Source organism: Neospora caninum, chromosome XII (assembly GCF_000208865.1).
Source record: "Neospora caninum Liverpool complete genome, chromosome XII".
In the NCBI taxonomy this organism is placed as follows: Eukaryota; Apicomplexa; class Conoidasida; order Eucoccidiorida; family Sarcocystidae; genus Neospora; species Neospora caninum.
Genome location: NC_018398.1, coordinates 4611788 through 4625631, shown reverse-complemented (window position 1 = coordinate 4625631; position 13844 = coordinate 4611788). Strand labels below are relative to the sequence as shown.

Below are 13844 nucleotides of genomic sequence, written 5' to 3'. Positions count from 1 at the left end.
CTTGCTCGTAAGCTGCGGGGACAACAGATACGGCCCAGTAGGACTGGCACTTGATGCGCGACTGTCGGCGTAACAACGGCATACGGGGGCTCACTTTGATTTCCGAATTACGAAAGCCCCCCGCGCTCGCCATGTATTCTATCGTAGGTCGAAAGATTTGATTCAGCGCTTCATGCTTCTGAGCTTCAGTTTATAGTATTTTCACGGCGTTCTCTCGAATCCGACGGTTGACTCGGCAATGGCGGCGCTCCCGTCTGGCGCCCCTCAACTGCAGCCTCGTTAATTGCCTTGTTTCCAACACTTTCCGTGGCTACTTTTTTTCTTTCTTGGCGAGCCTCGGTGTGAAGGGATCTGCCCCATGACAAACTGTTTGCGGGTTTGCGGTCCTGTCGTGTTCGAACGCCGCTGCAGTGCGTTTGCGCTGCCACCGGGAAGACGCTCAAAAAACCGGCGACCGCGATGCGTTTCTGATTAACGTTTCCTTGTCTTTCGTTCTGGGTTCTGGGGTAAACTTGATTCGTCTTCATCCGAGCGCTTCTCTTAAGACAGAAGGCGGAGACTTCGCGCACCCCCGTGCCCGTTTCCTTTCCGTTCCAGCGCGTCGGCCGGTCTCGCGCGCCTTGTCGAGTCTGGGCGAAAAGAGAGAAACACTTCGCGGTCGACTCAACTCGCATGCGTATCTTCCAACTGTGGTTTTAGCGAAAGTCAGTCAGCGGTTACGCCCGCCGTAACATGGCCTGCCCGAAGGATGTGGATCTCTCGTTACAGGCACCCGTTCTGATTGGTCGATGCAAGTTGGACTGCGATGTACATACCGGTTTCCCCTCTGAGTGCTTCATTCCAGTACTGAGCTTCACTCGAGTTTTCCCGTTTTCTGTTTGCATTTTGTGACGCCTGCGGGCCGAGGTGCGGCGTCCCTCGCCTGATCTTTTCTTGTCAACACGTCTCCTCCGGTAGCCACAAAGTTTTGCCACAATGCAGAACGACGAGGTGATTTGGAACGTTATCAACAAGGACTTTTGCTCCTTCAAAGTGAAGACGCTTCGCGAGGACATGTGCAGAAATGAGTACAATGTCACTGGAAAATGCAACCGCGTCTCGTGCCCCTTGGCGAACAGCAACTACGGTACGGTCATCGAGCACCAAGGCGCTCTGTTTCTCTGTCTGAAGACGATTGAGCGTGCCCACATGCCGAAGAAACTGTGGGAGAAAATTCGGCTGCCACTCAATATCAAGCAGGCGAAGGAGGTCATCGAGAGGGAAATGAAAAATGTGTACAAGAAACACCAGATTGAGCGCTGCAAGAGACGGGCCATCAAGCTCAAGCAAATGCTCGATCGCATGCGCCGACTGGAACTAAAGCCCAAGTAAGACAAGGCTCCTCTCACTTCGCTCCGAGTTTCTCGCCCAACGCATCCCTCTCCCTTGCCCGTTTGTCGGCTGGCATCTGCACATCCATGTCGATAGTTTTTGGCGTGTACAGACGCAGGACACGCGGGGTGGGGACGCGCGGAAGCGGTGTACGTCTACTTCCGCATTCACGTGAAGGTGTATGTTTGTATATCCACAAAAAACCCGTTTCGGCGCGTGGCAGGATACGAGACGCCTCTCCACACGTGGTTGTATCACCCGCTGAAGGGAGGCAAAGAGGAGCGAAGGCCCTGGCACAGACGAGTCACACGAGGACGAGAAGGAAGAGGAAAACGAAGCATGGACAAGGGGAGGCGATCCGCAAGAAGGCGCTGCGGAGGCAGTCAAAGAGCGAGCGATTTGTTACTCTCGCCAGCCTGCCTGCTCTTTGTGGAACACCTGTTTTGCTGAGGACTCTGGAAATGCTGTTTGTGCAGGGAGAAACTGGTTCCGGTGAAGCAGAAGACAGAAAGAAGAGAACGAGCGAGAGAAAAGAAAGCCGAAGTCGCTGCTCATCTGGAGGATGTGATCGAGTCGGAGCTCCTGAAGAGGCTGCAGCAGGTGAGGACACTGTCTTCCCAGACACCGAGTCTTTTCGCTTCTCCTGCGGCTAACTCCCGTCGACGCGCCCTGTGGAAGAGACTCCTCGCCTGACCTTTTCCGTGTGAAAGCAACGCTTTCGCTCCATTGGAAACGCGACCTCGCCTCTCGTTGGGCGCCAGTCGCGTGGATCTCTGGCGTTGTGCTTGTCTCTAGCGGCTTCCATGCGCCGAATTCAATGCGTTGAACCTGAAGGCCTGCATGTGCATATCCACTGTTGCATACAACGAAATCTCCAGCGCAGATACGCGGATATATATATATATATCTCCGTGTGGAAGTGTGTGAGTCAGCGCATACTGTGCAGCCGAAACACCGCGGGTCTGCGGTTTCTCAGGAGGCCTTGACGGTGGCGAGTTTCAAAGAGGACAATGTGCATGCTCAGGGACAGCGAAGATGGTTTGTTCGCACGGAGGCACCTCCGTTGCTGCCGGTAGTCGTCGCTGCAGAGTTTTCTGTTTCCTGGGCCTTCTCGTTGTGTGGAAGTGTGTGCATTCGGTCCACAGATCTAGACGTGGGTCTTCTCAGTTGTGTGTATGTACGGTTACTTCTTTCGCGGCCAGGGTGTCTACGGAACACTGTACAACTTCGATTCGGAGAAGACTGCGCAAGCTGAAGAGGACGAAGAGGAGGTCGAGGTACAGCAAGGAAAGGCGGAGAAGAAGGGTAGGCACTTTTTTCTGTGTTTCGCGGCCGTCGCTTCTGGCCCTTTTTCGTGTTCAGCATGTCGAATTCGTGGGGATTCTGCGCGTTCATCGATAAGACGCTCACGGACGAAAAACAGACCGGACACGCATCGTGGACACCAGAAAATAGCCTCCGCGTTTGCTTGCATGCGGCCGCGCAGCGTAGCGCGGGTGCTCGTGAGGAACAAGGAAGGAACACGCTGCAAGCGTTTCGGGATGCTTCATGCTCTCGCAGAACCAAAGGGACGTACGCCGCTCTGTGAGTTTCTTTCTTGCCGCTCTTGCTGACTCGCCGCTCTCTTTGCTCAGGTGCAGTGGCCTTTGAGGAAGACGAGGAAGACGTAGAGCTTTCAGATTTTTCGGAAAGTGAGGGTAGTGAAGAATTCGACTTCGACGAGTCCGACGAGGAAGAAGACATCGAGGACCTCGAATTCAGCGAGGAAGACATGGCGGAACCGGTACGCAAAGCTCCCCGACGGGGGTTGGCGGCCACGTCTGTTCGCGATCGGAGACGAGCGGAGCAACGTCAGAGCTCCACGGTTTCCGAAGACGAAGAATCTGCAGAGGAGCCTGGGAAGTCTCCGATGAAGAGTGCGTCGGGGGGACGTCTCCTGCAGTTATCGGGTCTCAAGAGACAACTCGCCAGACGAGGTAAGTGCAGACGTGTTTGCGCGAGAACGTCGTGAGCAAGAAGATACGAAAAAAAGGCCACTGAGTTTCAGATCTATCTTCCTACAACCATCAGAATACAAATGTATTAACAAGGAAGGATTAAGCATTATATATATATATATATCGAAGTGCAAATGTGGCCTGGGAGTTGCTGGTGAACGGGCGTTCTGCCCAGGCGCAACAGTGGTAGGCGTAAGGACTACATTCGTCTTTCAGATGAACGGCATTTTCCCAAATCTGTTTCTAAACAGAGAAGCGGTTCGCAGCCAACACTGTGCAGGTGTCTGTTTCTCTCCGTTTATAGGCCAACCACGCGAAGCGATTCGATTCGAGGAAGAGGACGAGCGGGAGGCGATGCTTCAAGAACAGTAGTGAACGTTTCTCAAGATGCGAACGCGCGTGTGTTCCGTGTCGTGGGCAAGACTTCTACCTTTCCTTCAGCCTGGCATTTCTTCGCTCCTACGCTAACATCCACACCCCTAGTGTGTCTCTTGCAAGTGATTCCCTGCAAAGAACCTCTCAACGTCTCTCGAAACTGGTGAAAATGCGGCAAACTCCCGACGGACTTGGTTGCTTCGCAGCGCACCTCCAGCGTCTTCGTCTTTCCTTTCGGAACTGCGCTTTTTGCCGTGAAGGAGTGTGGAAGCCGTTTTGAAACAGAGGAGACACCGCATCGAAGTTGAAAATGATTGAGAGATGCGAGACCATACAGAGTGAGACCGAAAGCGATAAGGATACGGCGAGAATGACAGGTCACGACAGAGCGCGAGGGGAGGGTCAAACCGTGCGACATACCGAGCGAGGTGTAAAGGCCCAAGCCAGACTGGCGTCTTCGAATTCTCTCTTCGTTTAGACACTTCCCTGCGTTCTGTGAATGCGGAGATTAACACTCGCGTCCATGCCTTCAAACAAAAAAAGAAGACACGCAAAGGCACCAGGCACCGGCACTAGTGCCTTTGCGCCACAACTGAAGCTGTTCCCTCCATCCACACAAGAACGGCTTCTTCCCATTCCTCCCGTCTCTCTCCCCCTTCGCCGCTCCACAGGCGCTGCTTACTCCCTTTCTTTCCTAGATTTATCTCTTTCTGTCTCTCATTGATCCTCAGTCGTTCTCTCCGCCAAATCCGCCCCGCATTTCCACGCTCCTCGAATCGTGCCCCCCTCTGCCATTTGTTCCCTCTTCGCTGGCCTTCGCTCTGCCTCCTTAGTGTCTTTGCGAAGCACGAAACGTCCCCGCCTTCTCCCGAAAAAACGAAGCGCGGCATCCTTCTCTCGCCCTGTCACATGCCGAAAAGAAACCCATCTCCGGCAGCACGCAGAGGACGACCCCCCTGCACGTTTCCTCTTTTCAACAAAAGGGAATCGAAACCCGCTCAAACTAGGACGGGGAACGTCCAGGCTTTCCTTCAATACTCAGAGAGAGAAACGTGGGTTTTAAAGTTCACTAGGGCTGTTTGGGGCGACTGCAGGAAAGACAAGCAATAGTGAAACGCACGCAGTTTTGGATTGCCAGAAAAGTGCTCTATCTTCGCTATCGCCCCGTACGCAGGCGTTTGCGAATCTTTCTCATAGCTCGACAAACGGGGCGACAACCTTTGTTGCCTTTCTTCGGGTACCGAGCAGAGGGGTTTCGATTCCAGCAGTAGTAGCCGTCGGCACCGGTCTCTGCTCCAGGGAGAGACAGGCAGTCTCCCTTCACGCTACGGGCCAGGGAGTCCTGCGTTTCGCGTTCGCCAACCTGGGCTGTCTCCTCGGAGAGGCACCGTGAACCCCGCGCAGCTGTTGCTTCTTTCGGTTCCGACAACGTCTTTCCGTCGTCTCCAAGCACTCGACTTTTCAAACTCAACTGCTCCCAGTGTTTCGGCGGAAACGCGCCACAGAAACGAGAACGGCCCGCCAGCCCATGTCTCAAGACGAAGGAGGCGTAACTTTCCGGCAGGCTCTCTGCCGGCTCAGTGTCTCGCGCGTTTGACGGGCGCAGTCTTTTCTCGGTCTTCGGTAGTGCTCTTCTCCGTTCGGCATCTTGGATGTCTTCATCTCCGGAGGCATCCTCGAGACCATTCCATCCTAACCTCAAGAACTGGTGTCTGTGTGGTGAACGTAAAGTACTGGAAACTATAATCGGCGTGAGCCGTCCTCCTACATCGGTGGCGGCCGCATGCGCCATGCCTCCGATGCCTTCTTCGCCGATCTGCAGGGTGTTTGGCATTGCATCGTATCTCGAAAACTGCGTGTGTGGGTGCGAAAAATGAAGCAAAAGCGCTGCCTCCGGGTCGGACTTCTCCCCCGGTCGACAATCGAGGACGTTTCTGTCCCCTGCATCTTCTGGCGGAACCGCCGGGGCTAGAATCGTTGACGGATAGGCTTGAGAGAGAACAGCGGCGAGGTCTGGGGCAGAAACGCGAGAAGGAGTGAAACGCTCTGGAATCAACTCCGGGGAGCGGTCTACGAAACGCCAAACAGTGCCACTCCCAGATGAACGGACACCGGAGGCGCAGCTGGGCGGCGACACGGAGTCATTGCCACCAGAAACTCTTAACAGAGAGGAGGTGTTCCGCGATGCGAGGGCTGCACAGACTGTGTCTGTGACAAGCACTTTCTCTTCGCTCGAACAAGAAGCGAGTCTTTCCGCGAAAGAGAACCTAACCCCACCAGAAGGAGGGAAAATGCGCGGGACGAGCTCCTGTGTAAGAAGAGACCTCATTGTGCATATACAAAAAAAGCTGAAACATATATATATATATATATATATATTGCGGCGGTATGTAAAGCAAGGGATAAATTTCTAGATGAGTGGTGCAGAGAAAAGCGGAGTTGGCCCACCGTGGGGAAGACGGCGGGCAAACACGTGCCTGCAACTACTCATTCGGAATGTTGATAAACGCGAGAAATTACACGGTGCGTTTTACACTGAGCAAACGAAGAAGACCGAAACGCACACAGAGCTACGAAGCCGCATTCGTCCGGTATCGCCCGCACACCTGCTCTTCCCCGTGTGCTGCGGGAAATGGACTAACAGCCACGGTTGTCAAGTAACTTTGGGAAAATTGGAAGCGTGATTCCTTCGTAATGCACAGAAAAGGAGAAATCACGACTCTCTCAGAGGTAGTAGTCCTGCCGGTTCGTCGACGCCCCCTCTCAAACGCGGGGGCAACACCGAACAAGGAGCCCGTCAGTCGAGTCCATCGGGTCTATTCATATGCGTGAAACTTCTCCGATTCAACAAAAATGGGTTTGTCTGTAGAAGAACGCTTTTGTTGTTTTCAGAGGAAACGGGAACAGACATAGAATTGGCACACGCGGGCCTCGCATGCACACGGGGGGCCCGGCTCGACGGGCAGGAGGACTTCCGCTAGTTGGAAGAGAAATCTGAAAAGTCTCTGCTATGAACTGCGGATTCAACGGACACGAATTTGGGTTATAAAGTGTGTCCTGAAAAGCAAACCGTTTCAGTAGTAGCAGGCGACGCATGTGTCTCGCCAGTGGGAAAAGGTCACGGTGCATGGGATCTTCTAGCGCCGGCAGTCTGCGTTTTTTCTGCAGGTTTTTAACTTTACCGTCTCCGCACATACGCCGGCAATTTTGCGACATCAAGTCTACTGCGTACTGCACACCGGTTACATGCTTCTATATGTGTTTTCTACACACTGACACGCGCAGTAAAAAAAATAAAAAGCCTGGCGTCTTAAGAACGCATACGTCGCTGAGGAAATAAAGTTTCAATCCGCTGTTTTTTCCCGCATTACCTGGTGGTGTGTCTCGCTCCTATAAATCTGTCTCTCGAGCACGGAGAGGTCCGTGCCCCCAAAATTTTCTGTCCCCTCTAACCCCCGTGTCTTGCCAAAACCGACAGGGACTTGCTCGTCTTCCGGTCCACCCTTCGCTGCCCATCTCGTTTTCTGGTGTGTTGTCGTGATTCGTCGATATATTCCGACGGACAGAAATCTCCCGGGAAAGAAAAGAAACAGCGACGCGTGATTTTCCTCTTCGGCAGAATGGGTAAGAACGCGCAATCGGCCGTCCTCGTGAACGAATTCTTCTCACGATTCCGTACTCCTCTGGCGTTCCCGCATGCCTCACGTGCCGGCAGTGGAGGACGCAATCTTTTCGGTCGTTTGCTTACGTTACGAACTGCGTACTCGCCAGAATGAATGGGAGTCACCGAGCCGAACTGATGGCCAATGACAAGGAGGGCGCGCAGCCAGTACGAGTGATTGTGAAAAAAAAATGTTACTCGCGAGACGGATGTTATCCAACTGTATATGTAGCCACATAACAGGGTATTCCTCGTGTACCTTGTGTGTTCCAGTAAGGCGTGTGTCTGTGTCACCGTATGCACACACCACAGTTATGCATCGTCGCCTGCATTTACGCTCAGTATATGACAGAGGGAAACATACGCGTATATCTCTCTGTTGAAGTTCTGTTGCTAAAGATCGTGCAACAATGTTTTCTCTCCTTATCTTTCACTAGATATATATGTATATAATATTCTAGCGACAACAGAGTACTGTAGACCCAGGCATGAATAAACATATATATTATTGTAGGCAGACGATGTAAATCACACGCGAGCTCAAGGACTGCGCTCTTTCCCTCGGTATGCTCTGTTAGAGTCAAAAATTGACTATTTCGGCGCCTTCGGCTATCAGTGCATACACCCGCGCTCCAGTTCAAGGCACCGTGTTCGTCACATGGAAACGCTGGACTGGTTATGGTCATTGCTTTCTGCTGTGGAAGCTCCTTCCTCGTAGAAATCTGAAGGGATTTTTGCGCAAGGTTCCTGATTTGTTTCCTGTTTCTGACGCAGTGGACAGTTACGACAACCCCCTCTACAGAAACAAACCAAGCACACGTGTGCATGCAGCTCCAGGCGGTGCATCTTCGATATGCTTCGGCGATGATAGTAAGGACTTTTCGAAATCGCCGTGATCTTCTAAATTGGTGTAAGACTTGACGAACTGGAAGTGCTTGACTTATGTTGTTGCTATACATCAGGCCTAGCTCCTGATGTATATGTTCAGGAAACGTTGTCCCTTTGTTTTCCGTCTTTGAAAGGACAGATGGCGAGCCCATGTTTTCAGGGTGCCTCAGACGGTGCCAGCAGTGTACGCCGGACTTGTCCCCATGCCGGGTATGCTTTGGAAACAGTGTTTGACGGGGATTCTATCGATCGGATGTATTTTTCTGAGGACGATCTTCTCTCTCTCTTTCGCCTGTACTGGTTTGTTGCTTTTTTCATGTGCCTTTATCCCCAGCCCCGCCTCCCGCTGCGCAAGCTCCTGCAATCCCGAGCGCGCCATCAACCGCACCGTCCAGCTCAAGACCGTCGCCGACGCCAGCAGCGGGGCAGCATGGAGTGGCAAATGACGGAATGAATCAGGCGAAAACTTCCGTTCGTGTTCATCAGCCGCCAGGAGGTAGATCTTCAAGTAAGCATTGTGAACAAACGGAATAATTCGTGGTTGTTTACTTAGAACGCCGATGCGAAACGTTGATGCATGATGCATGTGTGGGTGTATGCGAAACTGTCCTAGCATATACGTCCTCGATAGAGACCAGCATATATGTATGTGCGCTGGGATTTATGTCCAGTGCTCTACAATGCAGCCCACGCTGGTGCAAACAGCGTTGCTTCCCAGTGTACTGTTCTGGATGGCGGAGCATTTGTGGCAGACTTGCGCGAACCCAGTAGAAGCGCGTGTGTCCGTGCCGTTGTTTTTGTGTCCACTTAGTAACACAGGGTTGCCGTTTGTTTGCCGCCATACATTTTGAATATATCTATCAATGAATGTATTTCCTGTGTGTATTGCTTGGTGGATGCAGATGCTCCACATTTTGTATCATCATCTGTACCTATATATACATATATATATATATATATATATATATATTTGTATGCATCTGTATGTTTGCTTGCGCTTCAGTTCATTTCGGTTGAGGACAACCCCTCGCAGACGGTGAATAGTGTCTTTGGCTGAGGGCAAACTGTCGAAAATGGCGTGTATCTCCCACACGGGATTCCAGATCGTTCACGGCTACAAAGAAAACTTAGTGTCCTACTGTGCCGAGAAAAAACCTTAGGAGAGTATGATGGGTGTTGGAGAGACTTTCATTCTTTGTGCAATGAGAACATCTTACTCGTGTGGGAAGAGATTGGTCAACGCGCATGCCATCTCGGTTCCTTTCTTTGTCTTGTTGTGTCTAGTTGTCTCTAAAAACACGGTCGTATGGTGTTGCCTCGAAGCGGATGACCTTTAAAATGTACTTTTTCGCTTTCTCGTGTAGCTAGGTGGCCGTGAACTCCGCTAGTGTAGCGCATGTGTGCGTAAATTCACGTTTTGGTGGCAAGGTACGCATCCCCGGAATAAGTGCCTTGCCATGAGTGTTCCCGCTTCCACTAAAGCGTCTTTCGTGGATGCACATGGAATAGAAATGTTTTATTCGAACCAAATGTTAGTTACAGTAACGCATAGGGGCAATTGACTTCGATTGTAGCCGGCCGTCCCGTCGACGACAGTCTATGTTTAACAAACACAATGAGGACAATGAGTAGAACACACAAAGCTGTTCGTCATGTTACCGATACCAAGGGTACAACGCATGGAGGTTAGTCACCCCTATCCAGCACATCACAAATGGCGTGTAGTGTGGGAATAAAAAAAACCCACAGCACTTCAAACGAGCGATTTTACGAGTTATCCGTATGTCCGTCGAAAGTGGGGCACCATTTGAGTGCCTGAACGGCGGCAGTATATGACCTTGCTAAAGCAAGTGAAAAGCTAGACCGTCTTACTTGTATAGGGCAGATGTTCGGAATGGAAAAGTGTTCAGCAGTACTTCATTCAAGAGTCTGCCGTTGCCAGCAATGAAATCGGCTTGGGATCACTTCAGGGTCGTTATTACAGCTTGCTGACACAAACCCACGTCCCTCCCATCGTCAAAATCGCCTTCTGAGCGCATACTTGAATTCGGAGCCTAACAGTGGTTGTGTCTCCCACGGGGTGTCATCGCTACTCTAGGGCGTGGCGACCACCTGAATCAGTTCTCAAGCAAGTCCCTGAAGAACTGACTAACAGGTGTATGTTGCCTTTGCCTTACCACAACACTCGCCCGGTGCAGAGTGATGTAAGTCAATAAATCCTTGTCGCTCAAAGAACAGCGTGCTTGATGTCTCAGAAAGCTCCACTTGTCGGCTTGTTTCCGGACGTGTATCTCATGTGGAAATGAGTCGCGGCTCTTGTGAGATTCCTTATCAGTTTTTCTGATTCTGACAGAGCAGTGGGAAGAACGTCGTCACTCCCGACCATGCAGTCTCTTACGTTTTCCAGAATATGTACGAAATCCCCGCCAGCATGACAGAGACTATGCCGAGGCTGGTCAATAGGATGGTTTCGCTCCGCAGCGGCCACTCATTAACTGCAACCGATTCCGGCACGTTGAAGAGGGGTGTCCACGTTTCGACCGATGCTGCAACCATCGACGTTGTTGACTGTATCTCTATCTGAACGGGGGCGGTTTTCCACGTGATATAGGAGAATCCTTTATTAATAAGATTACCATTTCTCCGTCGTTTACGTGCACTTGGCCAACGAACTCCTCACGGTTTTGTCCAAGATACACGTTAATCCATCCATCGCAAAAATTGAGGCCCGGCCCTTCAAATCGCACGAGTAAGAGCCGATTCGCTTCAAGTTTCCGTCCATCGCAGTATTGCGCACAACAAGTAAGCAAATATGAGTCCGTCTGGCAGCGCGAGCACGGCAGCACTGTTGGGGTTCCCAGTTCAAAGCAAGCAACCTTCCGCACGAACAAAACAATAAAAAGCACGAGGCCCCCTCGCCTCATAGCTGACCATTTGGTTGTCAAACGCAAACAAAACAGAGCTGGAAAAATCCTCAACGGTCATGTAAAACAAAACGCACCCTTGTTTGCAAAAACCAAAAGGGGAGCGGCGGCCGTATTTCGGTGTAGAGACAGTCATCGAACCAACCGGACGCGGAAGACGGCAGAGGAAACGCCGTTATCCTCAGGCGTCGGCAGCCGGTTTGTCGCTCGACTGGAACAACTCGAAAAATTCTGTTTCCATCTCGTGGAGAGTCGGAGCGCATATAACCTGAAAGACAGTGCAAACGTGGGCGAATGTTTACTTGTCAGGGCATGGCGTTCAGGAGCTAGAGACGCTTTTTGGGGTGTACCAGCGTCTTACCAGAGAATGGAGAGGGGGACCAAAGTCGACCGAAAGCAGTGCCTCAAGGGTCCCTGCAGGCAGTGCCAGACCGAACGGGTAAGACGTGGATCTACATATATTGTCGGCCGGCTGCCATGATATTTGTGTAGAGAGGCAGTGAGCGAAAGCCGGAGTCCATCTTCTCTACGATTCGATGCCGCCACGTACCTGATGTGATCTGCTGGGAAGCAGCTCCGATCCGAGCCAAGCCGAAAGCCTTCGCATCTCTCGCACAGACTGCACAAGAATGACACCACAGTTGAGCGTCTTGCCAAAGTTTGAGGCTTATGTCTTGTGAAGTTTTTCCTATTCATTCTTAAGGCTGGTACTGCTGCCGCCCCCCTCCTTCCGTTGATCCCCCCATGAGGGACTGCCTATGCTGCCAACGCATCTAAGCACAGCCTCCTTTTCTGGCAATTACGCTTCGTATTGTGATTCAGAATCACTCACCTTTCTCACCAAGCTTGTCTTCAACCTCAAGTAACTGGCGTATAGCTGTTTGCACAGACATGAACCTGCACGCAACATGAGCAGCTAACACGAGCTTTGTTTGTTTGAGGGCCATTCATTTTCCTTCAGAGATTAGGGCATACGCGGACTTCAAAAAAGCGAAGAGCTTACCGAGGTGGCTCATATATTTGTCGTCCCCTCATCATATTTTCCACGGTTTGCTCCTTCGTTTTAATATCTGCAGCCAGCGTATTACAGTCACACAAAACCGGCATGTGAGTGTTTCTCATCAGCGTAGTCGTTCATCCACGATACGAACTGGCAAGCATCTAAATTAGCGAGGGGGCACGAACTACAGAATCAGTGTTTATGCGTGGTTACCAAGGAGACAAAGTGTATGGAAGCCTGCATCCTTGTTTTTCTTGATCTTCATGTAAAAGCTATCCGGCCGCCAAGACTCTTCGAAGAAGGGGATGGACACGGTCTCTCCGAACCTATAAAGCTGTTTCAAAAGCACATACTCTCAGAGAAACAGATATGAACGAAGTACGTCCCACCGCACAGTATTTTTCCAACGAACAGTTTCGAAAAGTGTCCACACGGTGTCCGCCTTCGCTTGACTGATTGGAGCGGAACGTGCAACTGAATCAGACCTGCAGTCCACAGGAGCCGATGGCATTCATGATGGAAGCATTGTGGACGACTTTGACAGTCACGTTCTTCCTGCGTGCGCGGAGGTATAGATCCGCATGCGTCGTCGCGCTGAAAACAACACCAAAAACTGATTGGAGATTCCTTCGTCATTTCACGGAACAACCATCCTAGCAGAGGCATTTTGGACTAATGGGGCGCCAGCAGCGCACTGATGACGTGATTAGTTCGTCCACGTGCGCAAGGATTCAACACGGTTTCCGCGTACCAGAAGGGGTCTCCCACGACTAGGAACGCAACATTTGAAGAGAGCGCTCGGTCGAGCATTTCGTCACTTCCTTGCTCCACGAAAGTTCTGTCAGCTTCAATAATTTTCTTCCCGAAAAATTCCTCCTGCGAACACATACATGGATGTACCGATTGGCAAAACATTCGACCCAAGCATTGGACAAGGCACTATTGTTCTGAAAAAAGGGGAAACGAGCAAGGCAATCTCGTCCCAAAAATTTTAAGTGAATCAGCCAGGGCTAAGAACACGGCTCTTGCGAGACGAGAAGTAGCCAACATACCAGCTTTTGGGGTCCGACACCTAGAACAGCAGTGTAGGCCTCTAGGTACACGAAATCTGCATTTTTGACCTCTTCGAGCCCTTTGACCGTTATGTCTCTTTCGTCAGAGAGGCCCAGGCCAACTATGATAAGCACCATTTTTTTTTCAATATGGGAGCCTCCACCAGGGTCAACACGCGTCGGCAACTTTGTGTCGATGCTAGCTTGCCTACTAGACCGTGCGACTATGCCATCTCTCGCAAGAAGGGTATCGCACGCCGCGAAAACGTGAAACATACGACACGTCGTCAGCAAGGAACCTTGATGTCAAAATAAAATGCCTTCAAGAGGTATGAATTGCCGGTCTGGGATTACATTTACCACGCTGCAGCCCCAGAACTCAATTCCGTGTCAAGGCCCTGCCAGTGTCACACTAGAGAGCTGACTGGCGTTCCAAAGGCGCGAATGATAAAAAAGGAATCCCACTAGCAGGGAGGTCTTGGTCTTTCTATAAGAAAGCGCACAAGTATGTTTCACACCGAGGAGATGCCTGTCCCTCACCGATCAATTCGTAAGGACTCTCCTAATTTATGTCTA

The 13844-nt window shown here is 51.3% G+C and overlaps 3 protein-coding genes across 3 annotated transcripts; 2 read left to right on the top strand and 1 right to left on the bottom strand.

Moving 5' to 3' along the window:
* Nucleotides 1-975: 975 nt before the first annotated feature.
* On the top strand, nucleotides 976-3740 carry NCLIV_066060 (putative MAK16 protein; the record flags this gene model as incomplete). Its single annotated transcript, XM_003886157.1, has 5 exons — nucleotides 976-1367; nucleotides 1848-1971; nucleotides 2574-2676; nucleotides 3006-3347; nucleotides 3673-3740. The coding sequence occupies 5 exons, from the start codon at nucleotides 976-978 to the stop codon at nucleotides 3738-3740; spliced, it is 1029 nt and encodes a 342-aa protein (XP_003886206.1).
* Nucleotides 3741-7363: 3623 nt separating this feature from the next.
* Nucleotides 7364-9309, top strand: NCLIV_066050 (hypothetical protein; the record flags this gene model as incomplete). Its single annotated transcript, XM_003886156.1, has 4 exons — nucleotides 7364-7367; nucleotides 8179-8274; nucleotides 8627-8788; nucleotides 9296-9309. The coding sequence occupies 4 exons, from the start codon at nucleotides 7364-7366 to the stop codon at nucleotides 9307-9309; spliced, it is 276 nt and encodes a 91-aa protein (XP_003886205.1).
* A 2088-nt stretch (nucleotides 9310-11397) lies between these two features.
* On the bottom strand, nucleotides 11398-13406 carry NCLIV_066040 (putative diphthine synthase; the record flags this gene model as incomplete). Its single annotated transcript, XM_003886155.1, has 9 exons — nucleotides 11398-11484; nucleotides 11578-11630; nucleotides 11767-11835; nucleotides 12049-12113; nucleotides 12220-12286; nucleotides 12430-12550; nucleotides 12702-12810; nucleotides 12968-13092; nucleotides 13269-13406. 9 exons carry the CDS (start codon nucleotides 13404-13406, stop codon nucleotides 11398-11400), a joined length of 834 nt encoding a protein of 277 aa, XP_003886204.1.
* Nucleotides 13407-13844: the final 438 nt, after the last annotated feature.